General features: G+C 37.2%; 1 protein-coding gene across 9 annotated transcripts in view; it reads right to left on the bottom strand.

Moving 5' to 3' along the window:
• Positions 1-27,307, bottom strand: part of VPS13D (vacuolar protein sorting 13 homolog D) — a 109,808-nt gene that overhangs the window by 27,226 nt on the left and 55,275 nt on the right. For 7 of the 9 annotated variants that reach the window (XR_012677083.1, XM_075172527.1, XM_075172528.1 and 4 more), the window contains 12 exons: positions 26,443-26,678; positions 25,592-25,700; positions 24,795-24,955; positions 24,359-24,467; positions 22,232-22,411; positions 21,853-21,969; positions 21,356-21,505; positions 20,261-20,410; positions 19,331-19,427; positions 17,472-17,620; positions 14,816-14,950; positions 14,280-14,447 (listed from right to left, as the gene is read on the bottom strand). Coding sequence is in view for 7 of the 9 variants with exons in the window: in XM_075172527.1 (XP_075028628.1) it covers positions 14,280-14,447; positions 14,816-14,950; positions 17,472-17,620; positions 19,331-19,427; positions 20,261-20,410; positions 21,356-21,505; positions 21,853-21,969; positions 22,232-22,411; positions 24,359-24,467; positions 24,795-24,955; positions 25,592-25,700; positions 26,443-26,678 (1,761 nt within the window). In the remaining 2 variants the exon portion in view is untranslated. Of the gene's footprint in view, positions 1-14,279; positions 14,448-14,815; positions 14,951-17,471; positions 17,621-19,330; positions 19,428-19,667; positions 19,831-20,260; positions 20,411-21,033; positions 21,074-21,355; positions 21,506-21,852; positions 21,970-22,231; positions 22,412-24,358; positions 24,468-24,794; positions 24,956-25,591; positions 25,701-26,442; positions 26,679-27,307 lie in introns of those variants that run through there. The other 2 variants (XR_012677084.1, XM_075172534.1) reach the window with 2 other exon arrangements.

The following is a 27,307-nucleotide window of genomic DNA, read 5'->3' as shown; positions in this document are numbered from 1 at the left end:
CTGTGAAGAAAGCTCTGAAGTACATTAACATGTGCTTTTCATTGGTGCAACTTAAATCCTGAGGTCACAGCCAGAAACCAAGTAGGTGCCCAATTGCAGTGGTCAAGCCAAAATAAATGAAGTCTGTGAAAGATGTACCAAAAAAAGTGCCAGTGACCCAACTGTAACCTTTCAAAAACTCACAAGAATGTTATTTAGATACAAAGCTTTTCTTCTGCAAAGATACGTGAAAAGCTTCGAGGCAAATATGCCTGTCACGAAACTAAAACATTTGCAAGAGTTAATTCAATTCTTTTTGGTAACACAATGTAGAAATGGCTCTGTTGTGAGCAGAGTTGGTGGGCGAGCCATGCCATGTTCACTGCAGCACATGGGGTGATCCGTGGAAAGATGGCTATGTTGGCGAGCGTCCACAGGTACTATACACCGTAAAACAGAAGTCTCGGGGGACCCCTGAATGTGTGTGTGGAGCATTTGTACTCCTTACACTTACCTTTGACAGTATGGGGGAAGACTTGAGACATATCTACAGATAAAAGAGGACATCTAAGTCCAAACAGGATTTGTTCCGAGAACTCTGACCTTTACTGAGTACCAGTCAATGAAAAAGCACCAAATAAAAATGATCTATTGTCATCTGTTGACCTTTAGTTTGACGTAATCAGATATAAAACAGAAGCTTGGTGGAGGGAGGGAGGCAAGAAAAGAAGACAAAAAACCTGAAACCTTACCTCATATTCAGGGTATTATTATAGAAAAGGATTCCTAGCAGGCAGTTTCCTGGAATAACCTCCAAAAACTAGCTGTTTTTTGGTTATGTGTAGTTGTTCATCTTCTGTACCTCCCTCAACTAGGATCAGCATTCTTACAATCTTCTCCTTTCAATAAATGAACATTTTTTTTTCCCCCCAAAGGAAAGATAATTTAATGCTTTGTTGTGTCTTAGACTAGGGCTGGGGAATGTACCAGGTGCCACAGGAATGTCAAAGATCCTCCATGGCTGCAGCAATGGTGAAATCATTGCTGTCCTGCATGACCATAGCTCCTCTACAACAAGTACTTCAGTGTTTAAGAACTGTATATGCACACTGCCCTTTCCCTTGCTCAGCTTAGCTTTGTTGCATGTACTATCTCCTTCGCATCCATATTAGTTACGTTAAAAAACCTGTGATTAAGGTGTGCACCAGCAGATAACGAAAACCTGGTGTGAAATTCTGATTCTAATACACTGAAGATTAAAAAAGAAATAGACAAACAGTTAATTTATGTGCTTGATGCAATCACGAAGTTCCCTTCCTTTTTCTGTCATTTTTTCGAAGGCTGCATTTCTTTTTTACTAATGACATGATTTCCTAGTTTTAGATACTTCTTTCCAGCTCAAAGACAAACTAGTCCAGTGGCTCCAATTATCTAAACAAGTAGACTTTAACAACATGAATGAAAATTAAATCCCATGACCCTTCTTGTGACTCGATCATACGGACACTAAACAGAGCATAGTGATCAGGGACTGAATTACTCCTGACCTCTTTGTGAACTTAATGTAGATTTTTTTTTTTTTTTTTTTTTTTAAATTAGCCTGGAAATACAAACCAACCTGAAGTTATCTATTAACCATATTTAAGGCTGGGGTTTTTTCTGGACAAATACTTTGCTTTAAGAGGATTAGAGTAGTTGCTATAAAAATTAAAAGGCTCAATAGGCCTTCAAAATTCAAACCTCATTAAGGAATCTGTCAAGGCCTGAAAATGATTTTTCAAGAACACATTTTGAAAGTTACCTTAGTGTATGATTGGACAACCAGCCAGCAGCAATAAACCAACTTATTAATACTGATCAAAATTGGTAAGCTCTCCTTACAGCTTTGGCTTCCGCCCCCCACCTAAATTGGCCAGCTCCACTATACCAGCCTTCCCGGTAAACACCATCCTCAGATTTTCCATCCTCTGTGAAGCAGAATCTGACATCTAATAGTCAATAGCAATTCTGTTTTAGTGTATAGAAAGAATCCTAATGTAATAGTGAATTATTCTCTTAGTAAGGAGGAAAAAAGAAAAAGATCACATGCACACAGTTGAAAAGTCATAGTCTCCATTAACTGTAAAACCAAAGTTAAACGGCGACATTTTTGTTGGTGTTATTTAGAAAATGACACTGAATTACAGCTGTAAATAGAATAATTTAAGGATTCTAATGTACCAAAGGTACCATGAAATGTTTCCATTTTGCCCCGAGTCAGGTGACAAAATCTAAACTCAACACACGTTAATTACAGAACGTGAACTTCATGTTGAATTACTTTTTGACACGCCTCCCCTCCCCGGGTACTGTTTGTTTTCTGGCCTCCTTTAACAAAGACCGAAGCCAAACTTTTGTAGTCATCTGTACCATTTGTACCTAAAACAACGAACACACGCGAATAGGTCCCTTCTGAACAATTTCCAGCTGGGGACCACTGCAGCACTTTTCCTGCTCTGAGGTACAGAATATAATGTGATCAAGTTTGCCAGTCAGAGGTAAAATGCCAGTGAAGATAAAACAACTGAGACATTTCACAGCCATTAGCAAGTCACTAAGGTCTGCTAGGCAAGTGAGCCACTCACCATTTTCTGCTGTGAAGTTTAGACTCTTATTTGCAATAAAGATTCAGCCTGTAGTGTCAGCGTTACCCTGATTCATGATCTGATCTCTCACATTACCCAATAAAGCTAATACCACGTCAGTGAAGTAACTGCTGGGTCTCAGAAATTTTTAATCATCCTTTTCCGTGCACCTCAGAAATACCTTCCCTGAAATGGTTTCTGAAGCCAATTTCAGCAAACAGGATTGTACCTACCTATATAACAGGAAAAATAAAGATTTCTAACATAATAAAAAAAAAGCCAACCAACCAACTGAACACAAACCTGCACAGCACCTTATGCCCAGTCTGTGTGGATTATAATCACTGTATTAAGAAAAAGTTACTCAGCAGTGGCAAGTTATTTCAGGATCAGAAACCTGAGTAAGCATCGCAAATTTAAGCTGTTTAAGTCCCACTTAAACTTTGACGGGAGATTTGAACAAGTTAAATTACAAAAGCAGACTTGTCTTTTTCCCCCCAAATGTTTTGCTTTTAGATGTCTCCCTTCAGAAGTGCAATATTAGATACTGAGATTCAGACAGTAAGACTTGAGGAGGAGCAGTGATGGTGGCTTATTGAGCTGTTAACCCGGTCAAGCAGAAAATAGTCTCCAGATAAACAAAGGTGACAACAAAAGTGCGATCCACCCTTGTCTTCCTTAGCTTTTGTTAATAAGGTGTGACCTGATAACTTCAAAGCCTACTTAAGACCATGTAAATGCCAACATAACTAAATACAACAGTCTGTCGAACAAACATGAAACTAATCAAGGGACTTCTAAAAACCAGTCCGCCTCCTTCTCCGTCCTACTTTTCATAATGAGTTCTTTGTCTACTTTGCCGATGAACAAAATAAATTAGTAACTTGATCTTTTATCTCTGCATTTTTCCCCATTTCAGATATCCTCTTCCTTGAAACAGAATTGCAACACAATACATCAGTATCAGCTAAGATAAGTTACCTGCTTCCTAACCAAAAGGCACCAAACTGTTACTGACTGAAGCCAGCCTACTCATCAGGTGCATGTAAGAAGCCGGGTATTTTACTTGTCAACCTGGCATCCCCAAACAAAGCGAAGTATGAGTCTTCCACACTAGTCATTAAAAGTTCTGTCATTTCAGGTACTAAAAATATTTCAACTTATCATTCATGTGCATTGTTTAATCCTTTGCCTTATCCATTCTGCCTGGACAGAAAAAGGAGAACCTCTCCAAAGAGCTCCCGTCATCTGAACATCCATCCGCCGTCACTGACAGATACCCTCTTCCTCCTCCAACTCTTTTTGTCCCCGAAGCAGACGGTACTTCCTGCATTTCCCCTCTACGAAGGGACACTGACCTTTTCTTCCAGGTCTACATTCTAAAGACACTTGACTCCTGGTTTTCATCCCACACTGGTTCATATATGATGTGAAGCTACCAACTGGTAATATACTGCAAGCAGAAAACAGACCCACTACACTTTATTAATTTAAGCCTATGTGGTCTAACATAAACTGATCCTCCTGAAGAGGGTGAAATACGACGACTTTCACATTTCCCTCCAAATTCCAGGACATGATGCTACTGTGAACACTATCTTTGGAACAATATGTAAACCACTCTCAGCACTTCACAATTATTGAAAACGTTATTACACTCCCGTAAGCCTGGGGCACACTGGCTTTAGCCTCCTCCTCTGTCGATTCAAGTAAACAGATGATTCATTATTTCTTGTTTTATGGCTACATAGTGTCACCAATCAATATTTACTATCTACCATGATCTGCAAAAGCAGTTGAAATAGTATCTGTACAAGAAACTAATCTACTCATGTTTTGGGTTTTTTTGGTGTGTGTGTGTTTGTTTTTCTTTTTAAAGGCCCAATAATTAAAGAAGTTTTGCCACAAAAACTTTTACCACCAACTATGTATCCTTTGCTGTTTCAATAGAAGAAAACCAAAAACACCCATATACAGTGTTTGTGAATCAAAGCCAAACAATAAGGCTTATGGGGCAAAGAAGAATTCAAAGCAAATGAAAACTAATTCTAGACTTTGTACTGCATGTTCCCTCTAAGCCAGATGCATGAAGCACACAGCATGGAAATAAGTTTTAAGTAATCTTTTAAAGTCTTGTTAAGCTCTTGGCACTGTCTGGTTCTCTAAGGACATCCCAAAAGGATAAATACACAGTTATGACTTTAGTCCAAACATTCCATTGTAATTCTAGCATCAGAGAATGGTACATTTACAAATATTATTGACTGAGCAAAGTAGAACATTCCAAGATGGAGTTTTAAGGGAGAAAGTGATGAAGTTAAATATAGGTCAGTTATAACTTCTGTGCAAACCTCACGAACTGCATTTAAATTAGAAATCACAGGGTTTACTCAGTTTTCATCTTCGCTGTGCAAAACTCCATTCAACTCTTGCCCCAAACCACCACCTTTCAAAAAACCCTTGACCACCACACATTGATGATGTTCATACTTTTATCTCCAATAATAAAAGCTGGTTCTCAGAGACCAAAGCACAAATTTAAGCATGTTATTTCAGCAAGGTAGAAAAGAGTATTAAAGTTAGAAAGTCTAATGTAAACTGTGAATTATGTCATCTTCAGTTCTCACACATACTCTTACATTTTCCAAAACAGGAAAATCCCTAGTCACGATGATTAAAAGTCATTCCACAGTTTCAACAGTAACTCCCCTAAATATAATTAACTGTCCACGTGAAAGAGAAGAGCTGCTTATGGCAGGAAGCAAAGGCCGTATAGGTAGAGAAAGAACAGCGATTATCAGATTTCTGAATGTGAGTTCTGTTAAATACATTATTCCTTTCAGCCCTAAGCAGGAACATCAGTTTTGGAACTTAATTTTCCTCCCCTCTGCTACCTCGACATTTACCTTCTTTCTGACCTACTACCAACAGAAGCAATAGACATCACAGCACAGACGGCTTGAAAGGAATAACATCTCAGTAAACCTAACAGCAAAACCCTAATAAATATATGTACGGTAAATACTAGCTGGAAAATACTAACACCCCCTTGCTCCGAAATATATATTCTTATATAGCACAAAATGTTTTACACAGCATGTTATTTTTACAATTTTTTTAAAAATACTAATAAGTCTTTTTAGCATGAAGCAATGATTTGTTTCTTTAGATATTATTAAATGCATTTAAAATAAAATGTCAACACATATTTTATATATATTTAAAACAGTTAACATAAAACATAGCTATAAATTATATAATAAACTCAAGTAGATTGACAGCATTAGAAACTAGAGGCTACTTGCTTTTGAGTTGTGTTTTTGTTTTTTAAAAAAACCCACATCCACTCCCTTGCCTGCTGAACAGAAGTTTTGGAAGCACTGTTCAGCCAAGTGATTAAATAATGGACTATGTCTAAACATTTAATACATATCTGTAAGTTTAGTCCCTCGTGGTTACTTGCCTTCTAGCAATATCATGAAAAATCACCTGTATTTCCTACATCTCTCCAACCTGTAACAGGTATTTTAGAGGAAGCCAATTTTTATGCTGACTTCTGACAGTAAAATACAACAGTTCAAAATTAAGCATTTATTTCGCTATATGGAGGCAAAAATCTTCACAGTGTACATGTCATAGGCTAAGCAGACATATATATGTACTGCTAGCATTTGTTATGGTTAAATGAAAGTTCTAGAGCAGTTAGCCATCCTCAAATCTTGGTGTCATTCTTTTGAAAGTGTAAAAGTAAAAAAGACATGCAGTTTTCTTGGATATACATAATGACTAGGTGCAGTGGGACAGATAAAGCTGTGTAGTAAATTCTTCAGCCTGAGTTTCCTCGCCTTTATTGCAATGTCTCAAGATTGATATTTAATACATTTCTGCGACTTAGCATAAAAATAACTTCTAGAGCAGCTTCTTTACTAATCAATACATGCGTTGTTATGGAATGGAAGCACTACATATTTAATGTTACAAACTGGACATCAGTAAGAAGACAGACAACACAGCTTCCTCCTTTCACATCACTGTGGTCAACTGTGCATTACACTGGGACTAAAAAATGAAATGCTTTTAGTATTTGAAAAAATAGCAGGTGTTTATTTGTCAGATTTAAAAGCCCTAGCTATCTGAATTGCACAAAATACTTTTACATGGCTTCTGTCAGTCTCCTAAGAATTACTCAGATATTTAAGCAGGGAAGTTTGTGAATTCAGTTAAATTTATATGCTATATACTTTTACGCTTTCCTTTACACATTAATATATACCCAGGTCAACTGTTAAATACAACCCTGAACAGAAAGGATGGTTCAGGCCGAGCCCAAAACACCTTTACAACTAAGTCAAATTGCACAGAGAGAAACGTGTAATGGAACTATGAATAGAACTGACACAGTTTTAATTCAGAAAATACTAAATCAGCAAAATGCTATAATCAGCTTCTCATTTTAAGAGACACGCAAACTTTGACCCTCTCTAAATTACTGACAACCAAGAGGAGGCAACGGCTTTTCCCACTGAACAAACATATGTTTCTTGAGATGCTGTGCAGCATTCTCCGCCCCTATTTATGTCATATAACCAAAGCAAAGGAGCTTTAATTAGCTCACATCCCATCGTTAACTAAGCTTCCTAATGCATCCTGACAACGGCACGTTGGCTGGGTAATCTGCGAAGCCCCCTGATGCGCGGCCTGTATGGATGCCTGATTAGCCGGGTATCCCGGGGGAGCCCCCGCTGGTTTTATCTCCGCAGATGCCTGGTGCGTTGGGCAGCTTCCCTCAAGGACCTCCTGGGAAGCCGCACCAGCAGGTGCCCGCTGGCAATAGTTTTGTGTTACAGGGTTGACTGAGTGATCCCTGCAGGAACCGCCGGCTGTTTTCACAGACACAGAAGGCAGTCAAAAGTCCACAGCATGAACTTGGAATGACCCCAATTGCAGAGTCACTGGCGGGTTCATCTGGAGGACAACTGCGCTTTATTAAACAACTAATACTCTTAACAGATAATGCCCCTCCCCCCAACTTTAACTCTTACAAAGCTTTTAGGTCTTCCTGTGTGTTTATTTTTTGGGGATGGAATCATTGCCCTCTTTCTCCCCCCTCCCGAAAAACCCTCCATACACTGAAAACCTGAGAAAAAGCCTGAAGAGATCTACTCCAGTTCCTTGAGTTAATACGTAACAACAACGTGTTCAGAGGGCGGCAGATTAAGTTTGCTTTTTAACATCATCTTTACCACTCTGTTGATTTTTATTTTCGTAGGGCATTTCCTTCCAATACACCCCAGCAGGCAGTCTCTTCCCGGGCTGTTGCATTTTCCGCCATGGTCACCTGTGACCATGCTTGGGATCTGAAAGAACCTCCCATTTAAAAACCCACCGGTTTTCTGTGTTCTGTTAGATTTGTGAAGGAAACCTAACGCAAACACGTTAATTCGGCCTGCCATCATGTGTGCAGCGTAAATAGTGAACAACTCTTTGAGGGATGATGCATTCGGATCTGTTGAACCGATGCCGATCATCCACTGTTACAGCTTCAGAAGATACCTTGGCCATCTCCCGTGGACGTAAACATATTGTTTTCCCTCCTCAGGGATACACAGCCAAGGAATTTCAAGATTAAGTCTGTACTGTTTAACATATTCTACACAACTATATAACTTTTATATACAGTAGGGAGGTGGTGTCAAGACTGAAGTCATTAATTTCAAACCCACACCCCATTTTTTCTCCTTCAGACGCTGTGATATATGGGATATATGTGCTTGTTTTCATGACGTGCTAACCATTCAAAACCTGTAGGTTAAGATCAAATTTCATTTCATCTCTATGATAAATGTTTATTTCTAATTTCACAGTTTGTGCTTTTGGCAACATTTTGCATACCACATTTTAAATTCTCCTTTTTTCACTTAATTCCCCAATGAGTCAGCAAAACAGGAACATTGTATTTTATTTTGCAAGCAAATCAGCTGGTAAAACCCTTCAAAATAAAGCTCTAGAGCAGATGTAAAACTTAAAGCTTTCTAACCCCCCCTTTTTTTTTAATTGTCAAGATGGTCACCTGTAGATTTCTATATACAGCTGAGCACCTCACTGTTTGCAGCTGTTGCACTGTTGCAGGATTCTCATTGTCTACTGAATAATTTCTCCTGGAAAAGGCTCATTCAAAACTACCACCAATCTGTCAGTTTGATTCTGAATGTGCACATTTAAGACATCAAGTCCAGACCAAAACAATTCTTCCCACAGAATACATCACCATTTTGTTTGATCTTACCCTTGCCCATTTCTCCACATAAAAATATGTTATAGTCAAAGCAGGTTCGCAAACACTTTGCATAAGAAGCTCTGTAAAAGAAAGGCTGAATTTAACCTGAACTGCGAAGAAAGCTTTCAACCAGGATGCTGGCCACACACATTTTATCCCGTGGTACAAATCAAAAACGGGTAGAACAAAATAATACTTCAAACTTCTCAAAGATGATCCTTTCGCCCAAAACCTCTTTCAAAGACACTAATCACAGATACCAGGTGTTCTGCACATAAAAAGTGACACTTTCCATGGCTTTTGATTGTCACTAATTGGCCATAAAGCTTGCTGTCTTAATTTTAAAACTGCTAGGAAATGGGTAAATGGCCTCATCTATAATGCTCCTCCCACCACTGAAAATTTCTACCTGGGAATTTCAATTACTTTCCATCTCGTAATCTGCGCGTTTTCATACAGATTCTCACTGCTCAGCACTTGAACCTGCACATGAACTGCCAATCTTTGAATGAAATGCAAGTTAAACGGAAGGTGATCTGCAGTGCCACCTGGATGCATTACCTGAACAAGCTGCAGCAGCCCCTACACGATGCTGGGGAAGACATGAGGAGACAAATCTTAAGATTACACTGAAGAAAACACAGGGAAAGCTACATTTGACCTGAACCGTATAAATCACTCCTAGGAATAGAAAAAACTGTTATCGGCAATTGCTGCTAAATCCCACAACGGCAATACCTAGATTACCCTTGTAAAGGACAACCGTCAGCTTTCCCAAAGTAAAACCCAAATTCAAATCTGTAAAGTTGCCCAGCAAGATGACACGTATTCCAGCCTTCCTCATTTTATCTAGTATGAGACTGCCAGTAATCATACACATTCTGCTGTTAACAGTTAAACAGAAGAGTAGGGAGTCAAAAGAAAATTGTGAAAATATAGAATGGTAGAAAACTCAGAACCCGGATGCCACCATGATCTTTCTACATTATCCGTTGACCATTTTGTTTAATACTCTCCTGAGGAAAACACCACCATGTACTTCTTTTCTCAGGCTTCATATACAAAGGCTTTTGTCAGAAGTTCCCTGTCACCAAGATACGATTTTTTTTTCAGCTACTTGAATTGCATTTTGAGCTAATATTCCTAGAACTACTGACCCCAGTGTCTCCAAAGATGTGAGAATGCCAGTTGTTCTTGCTTCTGAGTGGTTGGTTACAATAACTAAGAAACTTTTAAACAAAAGGGAACCATCAGCTTTGAATGCTTTAGAAACATTTCCATCTGTTCCTGGGTAGAACCTGCTTAAATTGTACCTACCTTCTGTGCTCTGCTATATCCGCTTCTCATCTTATTTATCGCCAGTTTTGTTAAAGTTAACATTCCTACCAGTCAAACACTTGTTCATGATTTGTTTTTAAATAATCCCTTTATTACTTCCTCTTCATTTTCCATTCAGTTATCTTTATTTTTCTGTCACTGCCAACCACTTGAGATTCTGGTTTGATTTATCTTACAACGCGGGTTAAAACTCCTATTTCCCTTCGTGTTGCTTTCATGCTCCTTTTCTACAAATGCCTCCATGTCAAACACTCACCTGGAGCAATATTCGTATCCTTACTAGTCTTAACAATTTTTTTACCTGGTTCCAGCACCCTACCTCTTTTCCTATCTCTGTTAAGCACTTAAACACCTCTGCCATCACTCTGAACTGAATTAAAATAAATATATGGAATGCAAGTCCAGGGCAGAAGTTCATTTGTGCCTCTTCCTCAGCCATAAAAGAAAACAAACACCCACCATACAATTTGTGGCAACTCCCCTATACCTAAGTTTTGGCATCTCAGGTGCCTGCTCCTGAGCCTAAGGAAGCCGGCCTCTCAGAACTCTGTACGCGTCCTAACCTAAGAAGGAAATGCAACTGTGGCTGACGGTTTGCCTTCCCTTAAGAAGCCTAATTAAATTTCTCGCTGGAAACTTCAAACTTCAATATGAAAACTAAGCTCTTTCAAGAAGTTAATTAAATTATTTTTTCGGGAGGAAAGGAGGGACACAACAATTATTTCCATCCTATATATATATCCAATCCAGAAACTAAGCCTAGCTGCAGAATCATAACAACTACAGGTCCCAGTTTCGGCTGGGTTACTATGTGCTCATAATTCATAAAAGATAACAGAATTCCTTGTAAGGGTTGAAAGAATCAGGCAAATTAAATACAGTATCGACAAGCTGATTAATCTTTTCAACCCTTTACTACCAGGGATTTCATTATGTGTCAGCACAACATCTATTTGCCAGTAATAGATACAACCCCACTTAATTTCCCGTTTGGAGAACACAAGCTACAGAACATTTTTGTTCAGATGCTAATTCAGTGTTCAATATTCATTTCTAATTGAAACACCTCTGAAACAAGAATAATTTAGGATTTAGTACTATCATGCCTAGCGGGGGAAATAAAAAAAAGTGTGGATGCCAAGAATGCAAGACATTTCTACGCATATGGCAACTATAGAAGTCTCCATTCAGAGGGAATGAAATTCCCTCAGGTGTCTATATTTAGGATCAAAGAACTTTTTAAAATGCAGAACTTGGAGTCTCCAAGGGATAAAACCTACAAAACTGTCTGTAGTGAACTTTATTTAACCTAAGGTTTTGTGCCAACTTAAATACACTGCAGCTCTCCACTTGAAAGAAGGCATTACCCACTGCGTGTTCTGAAATGCATGGAAAAGCCATTACAGGGATAATCAACAGAACTATAAAATAGAAAAGCAATAAAATGACAAAACCAGATACAACTCAAATAGCTTACTTTTCAATTCGGTCAAGCAGTGTTACTTTTAAAGTGATGATTATAGTATTGAAGTTTGTTTATCTATCTACTCACACCTTAAAAGCTAACTCATCTTAAAATCTAGGATAGATTTTTATTTAAGACACTTTAAAAGTCAGGTACTCAAAACAACCAAAATGGGTATTTTTCCTGGCCATCAGTTTCTATGCAGAAACATTTAGTTTTGGCTGCATTAGTTACCAGCTCCACAGAATAAGCTGCAAAGATGAGGACCTCTACGGCACAGCTGAATCAGGTGAAAATTTATGCAGTGAAAATATACTTTCCCTACAGAGAGCACCAATAGCAAGAGGAAAACGATCTATTGTTTCAGTCATGGTTTTTGTTGGAATTATTACTTTTTCCCACATTTTTTTCTCTATCAAAACTTCACATATCCTAGACACAATCATAAGGCATATACACGGTAGAGTAGAACAGAGCAAAAGACAAGTTCTACACTGTACCACGTACATAACACATTACAAACTGTACTTGAAATGTCAATTTTTCATCATATGGACATTCCTGGCTTAGTTTTCTAGCAGATTTAGAAGCCTTAAAGCAGTGCAACATAGAGGGAAGAATTCATCCTGATTATTTGAGCCTTTTTTACCATTATCTTCTATGTAGCAGAATTAAGATTCATCCTTTGGAAGGACGATTAATCAAGGAGTTCCATAATGTACTTCCTAAAGGATATAATTCTCTCCTTGTTCTGAAAGGACAAATCTATATAAGAAGTTTTTAAAAGGGAACTGTGTGAGACTTGCATCAGAGACATTTCGGATATATCAAGGAGAAAGAAAAAAATACCTGGGAAGACAGATAAATAGTACATGGGGTGATTTTCAAAGGTATAAATGGGAAGCAGGCACTCAGCCCCCGTTGAATTTTTGAAAGGAGTTCAGCATCCAACTGCCCTTCTGCCTTTGAAAATCTTCCTTCACAAAACCCGTGGTTACAAATGACTCCAAAGTTCAAAGAATGACCTTGCCCTTGTGGGAAACGTAGGAAGGCTCGTGCCTTTTAAAGAAAGATTTATGAGACTGTTGCTGCAGATGTGACTGCAATGAGGAAACAACACTTTATAGAAAGGAAACTCTAAAGAAACATACTCTATTGGGTGGAGTGGATGGGTCACAAGAGACTAGAACCACGAGTAGAAAGTATGGACAAAAATACTCATTTGCACAGATGGATACTGCCTTACAGAAGCTCAGTAGTCTTCTACCAGATTGCTTGGATAAACTTGTATTTGCAGTGCTGATAATCACAGAATCACCTAATACGGGATTCAGACAGGAATATCAACAACATGGTATTTTGTCTGAATTTCTCGAAATTGTCCAAAATGGGCTAATGTTGGCAACAAGATAATTATGATAGAGAAGGTGTATTTCATCTTTCCTCATGGTTCAACAATCTGGGTTAGATATGCTCACAGCTATGCACTTGGTGATGGACTGGAGATTTCTATGGCAGTTTAACTAGGTTTGATAACGTTAGTCTTGACCTACGTGTAACTATGCAAACTCTACATTTCACCTTTTTCATCTTCTGTATTACCTTTTCCCACTAATGTGGGGAAAAAAGTAGATTTCCTTGTATACAAATAAGTGGAATAGGCTGTGAAAGGATGAACCATGGTAATATACATGTACAAACCTACCAGTTTGGAAAATAAAAATAATAGGAAGTAAAGAATTTTCACAAAAACAAATTCTAACAACACGTCCTTATGTGAAGAAAGCATTATTCCAATTCTACCCATGATCACAAGGTTCGTTTACAGTACATGTTGACGTATGTAATGAAAAATATTTCAAGATTTTTTTTATCCAAGCAAACATAAGTTTGTTCAGTATCAAGCACAGTATCAACCATGATCAAAACCACTTCCTATTTTTGGCTGCTGTGTCAGATCATATCTCTCTCGGGCACTAAAGATAGTTATTTTCACTGAGAACACTCTGATATAATTGAATTCTCTCAAACGTTATCAGAAGAACAAAAGAATGTTCACCATGCAGAGACTTTGGAATTAAACTAAGGATAAATGCATAACAATCTAGGAATTCCTTAGTTTGTTGCTATGTGGCATAGAAAAAAAATAACTCAAGTGTTAGCACAATAATTGTTATTCACATCAATTTAATCACTTTCCAAAAATAAAAGTTAACAACTCCTGTTATACCACATAAACCCTTAAATACTCCAAATTCCTGTAACACTCTCTCTCTATATATAGATTCTATACATAATATAATATAATTTTGTTCATTTGCACGTAGGAGATGATGGCACACTCTAGCAACATTTTAGTTCTCACTCTGGTTAACTACTGCATTTAATTTGCAAAATATATGTATATCAATAATAAGGCCTCGAGTGGTTTCATTGACTCCTGCAGGGTTTCTGGCATTTTAAAAAAAAATACACACTTCAAACACAATTTTTACAAAACAAACGGACATAAAGCAATTTAAAGATGGACAATAATCTGACTTGTTTCCTATTTTTTGCTTATTGTTTTAGCAAATTTTAATATCATAATTATTACCTTTGCAGCAGAGTTTGATACTCCATGTGTGACATTTCTTATGAGACCACCAACATTGCCGTATTTTATAAGTCCAGTAACACCTTCTGAAACATCATTCAGTAGACCCATAGGGTTGCCAAGGAAATCCACAGAACCTAGAATCCTTGCTGCCTGACTAAGCAGCTCCTGTAAAATCAACAGGAAGAATGAAATATCATTTATGGATCACGTTAAGACCAGCAAGGTTGATTAAGAGAAAAACAAAAAGTCCCACCCCCAACAAAAGCATATACAAAACCAGATAGTTTTACCGAAGAAATGAACAGTGTTACTGAAGAAATGAACACACAAATACCAGTAAGATCAACAATAGTTTCATCTTAAAATGCAGTGTATTCTTAGAAGCATGTGATGCTATTTCTCCGTATACCAAAGAAGCAATACAGCACTAACACTTGTAAATAGTCAAGAAAGAGTTTCCCCACCCTCAGTAAAGAACTCATCAATCAAGAGAAGTTCAGCCTTTGCCACAATAAAATCTGTATGACACTTACCTCTTGAAAGTGTTTCAGAATGTCATTAATGATAAATTCCCGAGTTTCATACGGATGGACCCTAGTGAAAGGATCCAGATTAATCACAGCATCTTCAAATCGGATTAGAGGAAATCCCAGCGTGCTTTTCAATGCCTAATTAAATAAAAGATATTGCTACTTTAATTCTTCTCTAAAATTCTCATTCACAGCACCCAAATGAATTAATCTCTAAATGGGTAACAAACCAAAATTATCTGAAGCTGCTAGAGTAGTTTACCACTGTAGACACTTTGATACAGAGGGCAATCACTCCATAAACCTTTTACTTGTAAGCAATGATCAATTATTACAACTGCATTTCTTCAGTAACTAGATAGTCATTTAACACTCTTCCTGAGCAATCTGTTTCCTACACTTGACAGGAATATTTCAAAACAAAATGTGTTTAAGAATCCAGGCTTAGCACTTTGCTATAACCGCTCTAATGTTCAATTAAATCAAACCGTAAATGAATTTCCTTTATATGTAGTGAAGACAAAACTGGGTATTTTCCACCCTGCTGAAGTTCTATCAATGGATTAAGTGTCAGGATGAGTTGGAATAACATACATAATTTCCTGCAAGCCTGAGGCTCATTTCTTAACATTATGTGGTATACTGAAATTCCTTAAACCAGCTTTTTCAATTGTTTTCAAAGAAGAAAACTAAGACAGTAGTTAGCCCATGGGCCACCTGTAACCTGTACAATCTATACATAAAAAAACATATTTAAGGTGGACAAGCTATACATCTATATATACACACACATAAATAAAATAATTTTGGAAAAATTAACAAGAAAACTAATCTTTTAAGAAAGAAAGAGATCCCTTCTATTTCAGGTCTTGATAATGGCATCTGCACCGTCACCAACGTCAGAAGATCTGAAGAAGGCAGGAAGCCTGATACTCGCATTATATCTTTCTACATTAATCACTAAAGCATACTTGGTAGTAAGTAATATGAGTTTTTCTGCCATCTGCAGGCAATTAAGGTAAATTACAGGTCTGATTTAAGTTTGCAAGTAAGAATGGACCTATTTATTTTTTCAGTAAATGGATGACTAACTAGAGTAGTCCTCATTATTCACTTGGGTAGGAAGTAATTTCCTGTTTAACTATCAGATATTATATAAGGCAACTTTGTTAATACTGGTACCTAATAAAAATAATCTGTCTACACCAAATTACCAGACAGCAATGTCCAAGCCAGAAACATTAGAGGTAGTTAGAAAAACTTCTACAAAGGCTCTACTGTGATTATTCTCTCCCTCCTACCCAGAACTCTCCTGTGCTACAAAACTGAATGGAACTCTTTCTGTGGAAGTTAATATACAGAATACAGTCAGTGACTGTTATCATTAGGGGGGGGGGGGGGAAAATGTATATGCCAAGTTTTCTCTTGGGAACAATGCTGGCGGCTGTGAAGACATATCCATATGCAACCATATCGCAAAGGTGGTAGGAAATCCAAACAGAACAGTGCACATTACTAGTTTCTTAAAGGGACTCACCAGTAACGCTGCTTTCTCTCTAAATTAGAGATAATCAGATGATAAGCATTTTCATGTTGAAGCTAAAGTGCAAACACATTCAAGACACTGCTGATGTTGTTGAATAGTAAGGAATATTACAGCTAGCTATTGAATTGCCCTCCTTTGCACAAGGATTGGTAAAAGCAGTACAAGAATGGAGGACTGATGATATGCTGGGTTGTCTTGGCAGGACTCTGTGATATACACTCATTCCACAAAACTAGACTTCTTTAAAAGCTCGCACATCCTAATGTCCATAATATCAAGGGCACAAAAAAGCCTGGTCAGTGTCTCAACTTTGTTTTTTGAACACACAAGTTGAATAGGCAGCAGCTCAGTTCCTCCACAGTGGGAAGGGTTTTTTATGGTTTGTTTGGCTGGTTTTGTTTCAACTCCCCTACTTTGGAGGAAATTAGTTGTATTAGCTCAGAGGGAACTGAAATATTGCTGACTGTTGCCACCTTATTATGTCCAGGAAGGTCCCAACACAGAAATTGGGAACACTGGACGAGATTATCTTCTTGCTGTAACTTGGAATCCCTGGTTCACTTGAACGACTGTGCCAGAACATTTATTACCACATGAAAAGGACCAGACTTCCTACCTGTCTAAGTCCATACTCAATCTGAATTCACTTTAATATTGAACCAAATTGCACAGTGCTCATGCAAACCCTTCAATTCCAATGAGACAACATTTTTTGGATGAAAACACTCAGCGTTGTCCTGTATTTCGGCTCCCTAAGTTGAGTAACAACTTATTTTTCTTCACCCTCACCTCAGCCCTCCCATATGATAGTCATTCCCGTTAAGCCTCTTTACACGATCATTAATGTAACTAAGATCCTTTGTAAAGTAGTGAGTGACTAGGTGAAGTTGGCTGTGCTTCAACTGAAATTACAAAAATGAAAGAATATTACTGAAGAGACTGGAAATTATGCAAATTGAATAACAGAAGATACTGGAGCTTCTATTATTTGTAACTTAAATAATGGAAGAGTAAATGGAAATTAATAGTAGTAAGTTAAAGCTTCTGTTCCCTATTCCTCCTACAATAGAATCTCTTTACTTGGAAGCACACACTGTGAATGCATTGGCGTACCTGGAGATCCAAAGGTAGTTTGTTGGAAGTGAAGACACTCAACTTTATTTGAGGCACGCTAATTTTCAGATTTTCAAAGTAGTATCGTTTTTGTCCTCCACCTTGTTCAACAACCTTTTCATGGAGGTTTTCATCATATTTTGCAACCTCTGCATCCAGACAGAACATAGGAATCAGAATAGATTATATATAAATAAATATGGGGTTATGAATACATACTGTGTACTAGTTTCTCAGTACAAATAAAATGTGCGACTACTAGTGTAGCCAGCAAAATTACTCATGCCTTGTGACGTGAAGTTGACCTTTGAGGCTCAAGAATTTTTTTTCAGATCTGCCTGCATCTCTAAAACCTGAATGTATTTGTAGCTAGATAAAAAAAAGTCATCCAAGTTTAAGTTATTTGAGATTTTAATCTTGCTTCTGATTTATCTTTGTCAGCATACAGAAGCAAGACGATACAAACATAACTACGCAATGTCTCCTACTGTGTAGTCATGGTCTTACAATATGTTTTCCTCTCTCTACTTTCTCTATACTTCCTTACATGCTCAACTCTCAATATAATGTACAAGGCAAGCAAAGCTGACAATCTTTTCAATTATCACTATGCCTACATGGAAGACATTCAATAAATCAATTTATGTACAAAGTGAGCCAAATTTGGTTGACACTAACAGGCTCACATGTTATTTCTAAGAGCATCTTGGTGGTGTGAGAAGGGGTTATATAACTCAGGTTGAACAATTAAACATGTTGAATGTAAATGATAAAATAATTTTTGTCTGAATTTTGGATGACATCATCAGCATCAGTGGATAAAATACAAAGACTATACAGTAAGTAAGGAAACAAAAAAAACAGCAAAAGCTTCAGGGTAAACCACAACAAAAAACAGATTAGTAAACAGCGTAAGAGCAAAACTCAAAATCTTTATTTCTTCTTCATCACTACAAATCTAAGTCTTTAAGTCATCTGTGAAACTGGGAAACATAATACCATTTTTTGAGAGACAATTCAGAAGACACTGTGGATTAGCAAGACACAGCACTCTTGAGCGTCATTTGTAGCCTTGCCCACATTTCGAATCATGCCAAAAAATAGATTTTTCCTGCAACAGTTATTTTATTATTTATTTTATTATTTATTATTATCTATTTATGACTTCGTATTTATTATAATTTATTATTTTATTTATTATTTATTTTATTTATTATTACTCTACTGCATAATAAAAGTGACTTTTTCAACTGCCACTCCAAAACAGACATTTCAGAAAGTTTCCGAAGTACAGATAAACTGTACAATAAAAGGATTAGAACAACATCTATGAGATTAGAAGATTCAAGAGCTCTGTGTTGCCTCACTGAATGGAAGAAGACTTGTATAACAATTAAAGCCAGGGGTACAGATGCCACAACTAAAAGGTCAGACAGCCAAAATTTTCCTTCAGTTAAGCAAGAGAAACTGCCCAAGGAACAAATGAACAGAGATCTCATTTCTAGCCCTGGGTTTAAATAAACAAACATTACTAAACAAAGTGGTTTTCTAAGTTAATAACATAATTTCTTTTATCCCAATTGAGATGAATCCAGACAGAGGAACTTCACAGGGCCTCAGCTCAGCCACCATGTACTGGACAACAGCATATTACATGGGTCATTACCTGAATACTGTAACAAGCACAATATACATGAACAGGTTTACGGGGGCCATTGAGACATTAGCTTTCCAGCTTTCTGTGGAAGTTTCCAAGCAAGAGTGGAAGTTTTTGCTAGGCATTTTGAACTTATTTTACATGCAAAGATCATAATACTTCTGTATCCTGTAAAACTGGTCTTTGTAATTTTATACGATACCTGATTCAGACTGATCATAGCCAAAGAAACTCAATAGCTTCAGAAGTAGTTTCTCCTCAATTTGAACTGTGAACTTTCGAGCAGTGATCATCAGATGCTATGAAGATAAACAAGTCTCAGTTTACAGTATTAACACTAGAAATATGATCCACGTAAGCCATTAAATAGGACAATGTGTTCTACTTCAATGGAGTATTTTCACTGGAATGAATTCATGGTAAGATTCCCACCTTCAAAATGTCTTTGGTAGTTTTCCTCACCTGAAGTTACCTAAAAACTAGACTGTTTCCATTTTTTGGAAGGTATTGTGTTCATTACTAATACTAACACTTCAGAGTCTGATGCTTAGCCATTTTCCAACACCGAAATCAGCTGTTTTTCAAAATAGCATCAAAATACATGGGTGAAGATTCCAAGTGGGAATGGGTCTTGATAGCCAACTCAGTTTTGCCCTCACAATGCATACCACAGTTGGTGGATTAATTTCCAAACATCAATAGCTGCAGTACACAGAACAGGGTTTGTGCTGCAGGATAACAGCTTATCAGAGAGAAGTAATAACCTTGTACACAACTCATGAAAAGCATAGCATAGATATTCTGGTTCACTATGTGTGTCCTATTTAATGGTACCTATCAATTCCGAGGTGAGAATAATTGGCTTGAAAAGTAAGGTCACAGACATGAACGAACAGGGGTCTGGCCTAATTTGTTACATTTTTGAACATATTATCCTGTTCGTCACTGTACTGTAGCTCTAAACACTATAAACATCCAAAGGTGGATATAGCATCCTTTAAGCCTCGGTATTGATTCAACCAAGTGTATTGCACAAATTATTTAATTCAGATTACTAGTAAAAATCAGGAACAGGAAAGGTCATTTAAACAGAGTAATACCTGCATGGCACAATCAAAAGACTGTGGTTTACCTTGTATATATCAGTCAGTGCGTTTTTACTGGGAAATTTCATTGCATTCACTTGCACTGCAGGACCAGACTCCACGGGTTCATTTTCACTCATCTTAGGTGTCAGAAAGAGCATAAAAGGCCGTGTGGTGCCAATAAGCTGGTTGTCCACCTACAGAGCGGACAAGACAGACAACAAAATCTGAATAGGTGACAATAAACAGCAAAATTGATCCTCTTTAACTGAGGACTTAAAAGCTTTCAGAAATACATGGTCCCTGAGCCAGGGAGATACTGAACATACTTGGTTATTGATCACCACAGAGACCATACCAAAAAAATATTCAGAAATGTCCTCCATTAAAAAAAATGGTTATGGCTACCAACAAACAAAACTTGTAACAAAATTGCTAGTTCTCTGTAATTTTTTTTTCCTTTTTCAAAAAACACAGCCAAAAATATTAAACAGCAGCAGAGTTAAGCTACTCCTGCATTTAAGTGTGACTGATGCATGTAAGTATCCATTACATCAGTAGCCACAATTCCCCTTCCAAGGAAATCTTACATATGGGGAAGAGAATTCTAATAATTTAGAGGAGTTTTTTAGTAGAATAAAAACAGTCTTCACAGTCTTCAGTTTAACTTGTGAACTCTGAATTTCAAAGACTGAACTGAAAAGAAAGGTAAAGGCAAAACTCTGCAAAGTCAGAAACAAAATCTAGTTGAAAAAAAAATATGAGAGGTTTATACTTGTCTTATTTGTCTATGATTCTATGATTTATACTGCGGTATTACCAGCGTTAGGACTCCTGCTTTCAATGGCTGCTTTTTTGTTATGTAATGACAAAAAGCCAAGAACCAGGAAGGGAGAAACAAAATAAAAAAGATTCTAACTTGCCTAATAGAAATCAACGGCATGAAATACAATATATCATTGTCTCAACTATTACTAAGTAAAGAATAATGAAAAAAGGGAACATCAATGTGAATCGAAACTTCTACGATATTTAGGAATTAAAATCTCAGTAACAGCTCTAAACGTTTTTCAAACCTATTATGACAACAAAAACTGCAGAAGACCCATGAACAAATAAATTTGTTTCAAAATGGCAAATACCTGTATGTCTTGCACACTGAGCTCTAGCACCTGACTTGTCGACAGCTGTGTGTAGTGGACATTAATTCTTGTGAGGCTTGCAAATACTAGCTCTTCAGGAACTTTGTTGACCAAGGACAATCCTATTCCACCTTCCAGTTTCACAAGCACCTGAGAAAATAATATTTGAAGAGATGAAAAAAAAACCCCCAAGCACTAACAAACCAACACTGAAAAAACTGTGATACTGAATACATACTTCTGCAAATAAGTTATTTTTTTAGACTCATCTCCAGAGAGGCTGAACAGCTCATTGACGATTAGTCTTTGAATAAAGAGGTGTTAAGACATATAAACCCAACTACTAAGAATGAGGAGTTTTAGCAGGAAAATCTACAAGTTCATAACAAGAGGTCATCATGGGCAAAAAGGTAACGAACAACCCCTCCAACCCCTCTCTAAAATTTAGAAAGGAAAATGGTAAATAAGAGAGACAGATACTAGCTGTAATATCTTACTTCTAATTCCTGCTCTGTATCTGGATTTTTTAACTTGCGTAGATCTTGTTCTGTAACTGGAAGTTCATCTCCTTCACTGGATAAACGATCATTTCTCCGTTGGTTAAAATCCGTTATCTGATAAACAAATAAATTACTAAATGACCACTGTCCTATTTATAAATAACAGCTATATTGTCCTACCTTATAAAATCAATCTTTTTTTAAAAATAAGCATGATGAACACTTTTGTTGTAATTATTTCTGTTTTCTAATATTCCCCTCCCCCTTCATATCATTATAAAATTAACTTTTTGAATTTAGAGATGCAATACAGAAAAAGGTACTTCAAGTACAAGCAAATAATGAAACTAGATTCTGGTTACTGAAGGACCTTCACCTGTAGAACTCTAGTTGGCCCATCTGGGATGACTCGAACAGCTAGTACTCCCGACCCAGGCCTCATCTTCTGGTTTATGAACTGCTGTTCAGGCGGAACTGGCCCCAAAAGTTCAAGTGAAGTATCAGGACCAAGAACAACTTCTGCTCCATCATGAAGACCCAGTATTCCTCCCTTTGCCTGGAGAGAGAAATAAGAGTAAGGAGAAAAAAAAAAGGGATAGGTAAAGGTTTCAGATAACTATTTACATACATTAATTTAAAAGTGTATTTTACTTTCCTCTCCTTACACAGCTGAAGAAGAGTGTCATCTGAGACTCCATCCCAGACTGAGTAGTCTGGGTGTGAGGGAAATGAACACATTTCTTATTCTTCAGAACTAAAAGAAAAGCAGTCCAGCAGCATTTTACTTGATATTACTAAAGTTTCTGGTAACTCATGTTTAATCAGCTTGGCAGCTAGAAGAAACAGTCAAAATCAATAATTAAGAATTCCCACTGTACATTCAGAAACCGAAGCTATCATATCATGATCGAACATGGCAAGTCCTTCCTGAAAATATTTTCAAAATGATAGAAAGCTTTTTAAAAGATGAACTCTGGATGTGCGGATGAGAAGGGAAATCCTTACTGATCAACATCTCAAAACAGCAACACAGGGATTTTTGGTTGCTTCAAACTAACAAGTAGTAACTTACTAAGCTACAGTAATTTTATCACAAAATGATCAATGCAACATCATGGGACTAAGTCAAATATTTTTCCTCTAGATCTGTTTTTTGGTATTAGAACTGAAACAGCGTTAAAGGTCGCAAAGGAACACTACATTGCTGCTATCCTCACTGTATCTATTCTGGAGGCTGGAACCCTCTTTTATGGCTACTACATTCCTTTAAAATTAATCAGAACAGAACTACAAATACAGTCTTAAAAGGTTATTGTGAAGCCTTAGGAGTATTTTCCATATTTTTTCTTCTTTGCTTACATGAGAACAAGCATCTGAAACTTCAAAATTGGTTTCTGCAGGGTATCTCTAGTTTCACAGAGGACACATACTGTCCTGCTATTATGGAGTGAGCAAAATGATCAAGATGCTGGTTTTCTGTCATTGCTGTTCTGTTTTAAAATGAAGAAATATCCAAAGCACATATTTTGGGAAAAAAACCAACAAATTACAAGGAATTTAGAAACAAGAAAAGAAAGCAGGGGGGGAATCTCCAATAGGACATGATGGTGTCCTATTTGCAGGATTTTCAAAGTGATATTATCATTCTGTACCTTACAGATCCATTCCAGATTCATTGTGCACATAAAAGACTCACTTTCATCATAGAGCTAACATATTTACTATGGAGGTACTTTTTCCGCTGAACTGAGGTTGATTTCCACTGACATAGCTGGCACAGTTTATTTTTCAAAATAAAACATTAGAAATAATATCATTATTTACCACAAACATACTTTGCTATTTCAACGATATGCAGGATAACTTATTCAAATTTGTTTGTAAGCAATGAACAAATGTGGTTGAAACACTTAAAAAAAAAGAGTATCAGAATTGTTTTGACATTTAATTCTAGAATTTGTAAAAACAGTCCACATTTCTGTGCCTATAAATTCTAACATCAGCAGGCAGAATTATCAAATAGTTTGCAAGTGTTAGCTGTCTGCAAGTCAGAGTTTCCTGGAACACAAAGAAAGAGCAAACAGTTCAAACTGCTTTTAAAATTCTTATTACTAAAACGTTAGAACCATGATTCTGAGAAGTGCTGGTTATACACAAATCTTGATTTTCATCAGTGATACTAACTGACACAATCTGCAGCATTTTCACATTTGGTATGTGTGAGAATATCAAGGCCTTATTTATCACTATACTGTTCATTCTCAACAATGATGTACTATTAATTTTCTAATTATTTCCTTCCAAATTAATAGTTTAATTATTTGAAATTGATAAGAACATTCAAACATGAATTTAAACCTCACAAGCTGTTTGCGCAACTCTGGTTTCCTCTGCATTCTGAACTTTGGCCTCAAAGCTTTTAGTTCACTTCAATACTAAGCCCAAATGACTGTCATCTGTATCAGCAACAGTCAAAACAAGTTCAACATTAATCAGTACTGACCTGGACAACAAGTCCATGAATACCACAGGTCAACTTTCCATCACGAAAACTCCATGTCTGGGTAGTACTGCGCCGTCGATCAGGCTTTCTCAACATCAGGGGCTCGTACCTGCAACGACAGCATGCCACCCAACACTGAGAGGATTCCAACTTCTCAGTTTTACTCTTGAGACATGTTCAAGCTCATTTGCCTAATCTCACTTCTGAAGTGCTCTTTTAACAATCTGCTGCTGAAAATACATTAGCCATGCTTTGAAAAGACTTCCAAGTCACAAAAGTGATCATGAGGTCCGTTCACAAAGACAGATAAAAGCTAGCTCTTCCACATGCCTTCAAAATAATTTCTTTCCTGATTCAGAGAATATCATGTTAAGTATGCTTTCAAAGACACGGTTAGAATCTACATGAGTTTCCTGAGAAATTGTATTTGCAATACCTGTTATCTGTGACAGCTGCCAGACCTGCAATATCTAAAATCATACATGAGTCCGCAGACCGAGGAGAAGGTTTATGGGGGTTATGAGGAACTGAAGAACCTTCATGGCAAAGCATTCCTGTGCCCGTCATTCTCCAAAGCTGGGAGCGTTTTCCTGGCTCCTGTTGCATAAAAATTCAACATTTAAATGAACACAATAGTACAGAGCAAGTATCTCTGTTCTGTTTTGCTATCAGATGCTTTGAATTATAATTCTTGGAATGACTTGCATAACTTCAGAGCCCTGAATTAGAAACTAGTTTGGATAAAAACTTCTAATTCAACTCCGATATTCAATGAATATGCATCCTACGTTAGCATTGTTAGATGCAGAGCTGTATTTACAAGCTATTTTTAATCTCAGCAATATTTAAATATAGTTTCTATTTCTTAAGGCTCCAGAAATAGAAGATTTAGCTTACAATGCAACCAAAAAGGAAGCATGCCCTATCTTGTAACTTCATTAGAACCTCCAACATACAATCACCACACTTGGTTGTCTTACAGGCATTTACAACGTTCCTTACTACTTTTATTCCAGTTCCCTTTTCTGTCACCCTTACCCCCATAGTCTTACACAGAAGCACCACCATAATTCAAGCAACAATTGCAATAACCTGTCGCCTTCAGTGGAGCCTGTCTCCACCCTTTAAAAGTTGCCATGAAAATGTTGTGGGTTTTTTTTTCCCTTCTCCCAGCACAACTTTACTTCAGCACATAGCAATGGCATTTCAGTAAAATCAAATGCGTCTTGGTACCTTCTTTTTCAGTACAACTCGTTGAGTCTTTGGAGAAACATCAAGGACAAGCTCTGCATATGCAGCATCCTTATTTGAAGCAACTGGTCTTACACCTGGCTCCTGTAAACTAGAACACCAAGAAAACATCATCATGTTTATTCAGAGTAGCTCCTTCCTCTGTAGATTGAATTAGATCTGTACCAAAATCCACCTGAGGAAGCTTACAATTCCAGTACAGCCAATCAGACAAAAATTTATATTGTTTTTTTTTTCTCTTGTTATTTTTGGAATTACCAGTGTAAGCTGTCAATTTGACTACATTCTTAAAAGGGGCTTTGATTTCTCACTGTGACTAGGAACTTCACAGGCAAGTAAGAGGAATTCCAAAGAAAATTTTATACCTTATATTGAGGAAAGCAACAAAGCATGTATCAATCTCCCGTAGCTGTTTTCAATAGCATATAAACTAGTGCAAGTTTAAAATTCACAGGCACATCATAAATCGGTATGTCCTGTAGTCAAGTGTTCTTAATCCACCAAATGAAATTAAGCCCCCAGACGTGACCCTAAACATCCCTGCTCTTCTAATATTAGACAGTGGGGTCACAACAGATGCCATATGCTAAATCTTTCTCACTATGTGACAAAATAAACAATGGCAACCCACACCTATAAAGCTAAGTTACCACAACCTAACCACTGCCAGACTCAACTGAATTTTGGCATTTCTTCTGCTAGCTACAAGGCTGACAAAAGTTTAACTGTATCTGAAAAACTTTCAAACAGCAACCATTAAGAGAATATTAACGTAAAGCCTACAGAACACCATGAACATTCAAAATATTTTCATCTAATATGTAAAGAATTACCTTGAGAAAGTATACGTAGCAGCAATATAAATGAAGTTTTCATAGTAAAGGTGCTTGCTATCTTGGAAGTCATTCATGCTACAGACGATTTCTGAGGAGCCTGCTCCTTTAACTGTCAGCATTATAAAAGGTGGTAGAATAGGTTCATCCCACGCATAATCCAGAGAGGTCATGGGCTTCACTTCAGTGTAGAGTCTTGGCTCAACAACACCGTGCTGATTAAAAACAATTGGGACCTGTAACAGTTATGAAAAAGGATTTAGTTTCACACAGAAATTGTTAATCAGATAGATTTTTTGCTATCATTTGTTCATTTTTCAGGAGTTGATCACTGAAACATGTTCAGCTCACTTTCCCACTCCCCCCAATGGTTTCATATGCATTTTCTTCCATTCCGAGTCTCAATTAAATAAAGTCTCAAAGGGATGAGAAATGTCATCTTTGCTTTTATCTGTCACCCGTGGTTCAAAATGTCTTTAGCCCCATGGTAGCATCTCAAACCCTCCTAATCATAATTAGGAGACTTGCCCAGTTTTATTTAACAGTTCAGTACCAAAATCCAGAATGAGAACCACTAACTATTAAGACCTCTGTCTCCTGCTCTGATCACGTGGCAGTCAGTAAGTTACTGTAAAACAGGCAAAGTAAATTCTCTGATTTTTAGAATCACTGACATGGAAGCCCAAAGGAAGTGGCAGCAGTAGCCCAAATTCTTTTTACAGGTTATTCAAGTGCTGAAAATAACACAGAACAGATTACAAACTATCACCCTAGCACAACTTTCTCATCAGTAATAACGCTCTTCCTTGTAAGACTTTTAATGCACTCATGAAAGCCACAATGTTAGCACTATTATTTGAACAAG

The sequence above is a fragment of the Calonectris borealis genome, chromosome 23, assembly GCF_964195595.1.
Source record: "Calonectris borealis chromosome 23, bCalBor7.hap1.2, whole genome shotgun sequence".
Taxonomy (NCBI): domain Eukaryota; kingdom Metazoa; phylum Chordata; class Aves; order Procellariiformes; family Procellariidae; genus Calonectris; species Calonectris borealis.
The sequence above is the reverse complement of the archived record's forward strand: the minus strand, read 5'-3'. Positions and strand labels throughout refer to the sequence as shown.